The following is a 4,354-nucleotide window of genomic DNA, read 5'->3' as shown; positions in this document are numbered from 1 at the left end:
CTGGCCCCTCGTGGGTCTTGGGGGCCACTGCTCCAGAGGCCCCCGCCAAACCCTGTCCTATCCTGCTCATCAGGGACCTGGCATCCTCACTGGGGAAGGGCTTTTCTTGGCTCAAGGTGTCTCTCCAGGGTGCAGCACGTCTGCCTTGGGAAGAGTGATGCCAGAGGACAGAAACCACCTAATCTTTACTAGTGCTCTGGTTTTCAGATGTGAAAACTGCCTCAGAGACTCCAAGTTCCTTTTCCCAGGTCAGAGCTCATAAAAGAATGTGAGTTCAAACCCAAAGTTGTCTCTGGGTTTTTGACCCTCTTCCAGGCTACTCCCTCACGAAGTCCCTTATTGATTATTGACACCTCAGATGGGATTGATTATTTTATCACAGTGTTTTTCTTAAGTTTATTTATTTGAGAGAGAGAGAGAGAGAGCATGCAAGCAGAGGAGGCACAGAGAGAGAGGCAGACAGAATCCCAAACAGGCTCTGCACCGTCAGCACAGGGACTGAATTAGGGCTTGAACTCACCAACCATGAGATCATGACCTGAGCCGAAACTAAGAGTTGGACACTTAACCAACTGAGCCACCCAGGCGTCCCTTGATCACAGTGTTTCTTAAACCCAAATAATGCAGGACCCTCCCCACTCCCCTTTTAGAAGAAAAAATTATCTTGGATGCCTAGTACTGATTGATCTAGATGATTTTCATTATATCGTTCCTTAAGTACATGAAAACGTGAGAGCAGGCATGACCCTCTTCTGTTTGTAGCTGTTATGGACCCATCCCCCCAAGATCATTCAAAAGTTATAAACAAAACGAAAAGAAGAGATTCCAAAGACCGGCATCCACCTGATGAGGTGGGTGACGCCATGTTGCAGAAGTGAGTCCCCACTTGCTGTGACAGGGTGACCACTTCAGAGCTTGCCGGGCCTGTGGCATCTCCACCCGGTGCCGGCACTTGAGTTGTGGAGCCTGTTTGGTAGACATCACACGGTGGTGTCACTTGGTCCTCTCCATGTTCATGACACGAGCTTGCTCACCTACCTACTCCACAGGACAGAACACTGTGGGGGTGAGGTTAGGGCCTGCGCCCTGGCCACTGAGCAAAGCCCCAAAGACATGTGGGGTTGGCCAGGGAAGTGCTGGGGTGGGACTGGAACAGGGACCTGAGTGGCCAGTGTGGACTGGGAAGTGTGGACTGGGAAGTCCTGGGCTTGGAGCAGAGGAGATGCGGGGAAATCTTACAGCCAGAGTGAAAATCTCAAGGCCTCCAACCTGCAGGCACATGTGAATGGATGAAATCAGAATGACATTCCTGTCCTTGTCCCAGGAAAGTTCTAGAGGTCTCCTAAGCAGGTCCTCCGGGGGCTGCTGCCTGCTCTGGGCCCCTAGGGGTGGCCAAATTGGGCCACTGACTGCTACGGGTCCTGGAGGTCCTGTTGGGCCCTCACTGCCCCTGAGCAGCCCCTGTGCACCTCTGACAATGAAGGGGCACAAACTCAGATTACATCCTCAGTGAGGACCTTGCTGGGCTGAGGGGGGATTTGAGACAGCTCCACGCTGCCCCATGCTGAGTGTTAGAGAAGGGGGGTGGGGGAGGGGAACCAAATCAGAGAGGACTTCCCTGAGGAGGTGACAAATGCCTTGAACTTGAGGGAAAAGATGGGGTTTGGCTAGAGAGAGAAGAGGCCATGGAGGCACCGGCCAAGCAGCTGACAGAGTACAGAGTGTGTGAAGAAACCGCAGGCAGGGAGCTGGAGGCCAGTGTCCCCGGAGCCGGGGAGGGCAGGAGGACAGCGGCAGCCCCGGGCCGGCTCCTGCAGGAGCCCTGGGGCCGGCCCTCTGCCTCTGTCTCTGCCCGCGGTATCGGTGTCGTCGGCTGGAAGAGACTGAAGGCAAGCTTGGGAGGACATGCACGGTTGAGAACGGGGGCGGGAGGGGGGGAGGCAGGGGGTTGGGAAAGGAGGGATATGGCCATTTTCTTTCCCCTCCTAATGGTAAAGAAACAAGTTTCCTCCTGCACAAGCTGGACTTCCTGCAGCTGTGGGAAAAAGTACTAATGCCATGCCCTGCGATGCCTGGCCTGGCAGGGTAGGGCCACAGCAGGCTGGCGTGCTCGCAGCCAGCCCTGCTGCCCTTGATGGCACGGCGGCTGTCCCTCTGGCCCGGAGGCCCACACGTCCAGGCCGGAGAAGCTTGGCTCCACTTGCTTGTCTCCGAAGAAGTGGTTTTGATTTCACGTTCACCAGGGAGGAACAAAAAATGATCGGGGTCGCCGTTTCGCATATTACTTATGCGATGTTCTCCCATCTCCCTGCCCCAAAGCCACTCACAAAGGGGTCTTTGTTCAAAGTCAGCTCCTCCAACGGGAAACGGATTGGCGATCACAAGGAGGAGACTGAGTTTTCCTGGCTGTCCGACCAGAAATATGGGACGCATCAGGGTTCCGGCAGGAGCCAGGGTGAGTGTGGTTTGCAGGCCGCAGGAGCCAGTGTGAATGGATTTCCAGTGTGAGCTGAAGGCGGGCTGTGGGGGGCAGCCCACATCTGCCTCTCTCCCTGCGGCCTCAGCACACACCCTGCCGCCACTGTCTTGCTTCCCCACCCATAGTGTGGGGTCCTCATCCCCTGGAATGAAAGTAAATCAGAGAGTTTCCTTGGTTTCTCGGGGGCTTTTCGGAGGCGGGGAGTCTCATACAGGGCGGGCGGGGCTCGGGCAACCACACCCACGTCTACGCTCTGAAGTTTTGACTGAATGAACGTCCAGGTCGGACTTTAAGGAGGAAGGTTTTTCAAAGAAAGTTTGTAAAGGGCCGACCTGGCTGACCTTGAAGGCCTAGGAGGTGCTGGGCCCAGGAGGTTGTGGGTGTAGGAGACTCAGAGCCCCGGGGATCTTGTGCAACCTCGAGCAAGGTGGCCAGCCTTTCTGGGCCTCATCTGTCCCTCTGGGAAGTGGAGTCACAGCTGCCTGATGGGAGCTGAGAGCAGGGCTGGGGACTGCAGGCTCAGAGGTGCAGAGGCTTAAGACCACCCCGACGTGGACACCTACTGCGTGGTTGAGCCAGCCTTTCCCAGGGTGGAGAGTGTGCCTGTGGCCCCTGTACCATGTCTAGCATAGGCCCCTTCCCAAAGCATGCCCCTCATGGACAGCAGGGGATCAGCCCTGTGGGCCCTGGGCTGAGAATCCGGCTTCAACCCAAAGGGGACACTCCAGCTCCAACCAGCCTGCAGTGGGGGGCTCGTTCCCAGTATCCCTGAGGAAACTGAGTAGGTGCACTTCCATGATCTCCGCGAAGCTAGGCCTCCTCTCACAGTGGTGGTCCCAAGGAGGGAGGTCAGCCCACAGGGCCCTCCATTGTCAGGCATCAGGACACAGCAAGCCCTCAGGGGCCCGCGGGGAGGATGCCTGGCTTCTTTGGCCATGAACCTGGCCCAGGACCCACGCGTGGCTGGGATTCTTCAAGGCAGCAGCCGTGGCCTAGGCTACCCCCCACCCCCACCCCAGGACCCACTCCCTGGTGCCTGGCCTCTTCTTCCTCCCCCGGTGAGCCTCCCCTCCCTGCCATCCCCTGCTGGCCTGACTATCAGACTGGGGTCTCACAACTGCCCAGCTTTCGTTCCAGCAACAATAGCCTAGATATTTGGAGGTTTGGTGGAGGAAGTGGTGTGTCCTGGCTGCCTGGCCTGGCCTTAGGGCTCTTCTCCATCCCGGGGTGGGGGCTGATGGAGTGAAAGTGAGGCCCACCTGCCCTCCCCTTTGGCGGGGACCAGTGCTTCCTTGGGGAGGTCACCGGTATGTTTCTGTGCTCCAGGGCCTTGCTGGGACCGATCAGGGAACTGAGGGTAGGAGTAGGAGGGGCTCCAGGGAACCCAGACCTCCCCCCAGCTTCCCCAGAGGAGAGGAGGCTCCTGAGTGACCTTCACGGAAACTGGAAGGAGACGGAGGGTCCCTCCGAGGTCCTCCTTACCGGGCTCCAGGGTTCCAGATCTTTCCAGAGCACTCATCTCAGGGCATTTCCGAGCAGAAGCCAGACCCATGTGGAGGTTGATACAGAGGCCCCTCCCCAGGCAGGGGGGCTTTTCAGAAATGGCACTTCCTGTGGCTCCCAAACTGCCTCCCTAGGTGGCCTCACTGTCACCACTGCTGGCAGCCGTTGAGCTCACTGATAAACACTGGATCTGGCAGTTGAGACATCGGGGCCCATGTGAAATTCTGTGCAGGCTGGAGGCACTCCACTAAAACCACATCCCGGGGGTGGCCTCTCCACTCACACCGTTTATGCAGGAAAGCAACTGTTTTACAGTAACGGCTTCCGCATCCATGGAAAGGCCACCAGCGGAGTTGTAGGTGTATTCTCTGC

The 4,354-nt window shown here is 57.4% G+C and overlaps 1 protein-coding gene across 1 annotated transcript; it reads right to left on the bottom strand.

Moving 5' to 3' along the window:
- Positions 1–575: 575 nt before the first annotated feature.
- On the bottom strand, positions 576–4,009 carry LOC125168577 (uncharacterized). Its single transcript, XM_047863725.1, has 2 exons — positions 3,962–4,009; positions 576–2,621 (listed from the first exon to the last, which is right to left on the bottom strand). Exons 1-2 carry the CDS (start codon positions 3,996–3,998, stop codon positions 1,507–1,509), a joined length of 1,152 nt encoding a protein of 383 aa, XP_047719681.1. The 5' UTR covers positions 3,999–4,009; the 3' UTR covers positions 576–1,506.
- Between the last annotated feature and the right edge of the window lie 345 nt (positions 4,010–4,354).

This window comes from Prionailurus viverrinus, chromosome B3, assembly GCF_022837055.1.
Source record: "Prionailurus viverrinus isolate Anna chromosome B3, UM_Priviv_1.0, whole genome shotgun sequence".
Taxonomy (NCBI): domain Eukaryota; kingdom Metazoa; phylum Chordata; class Mammalia; order Carnivora; family Felidae; genus Prionailurus; species Prionailurus viverrinus.
The sequence above is the reverse complement of the archived record's forward strand: the minus strand, read 5'-3'. Positions and strand labels throughout refer to the sequence as shown.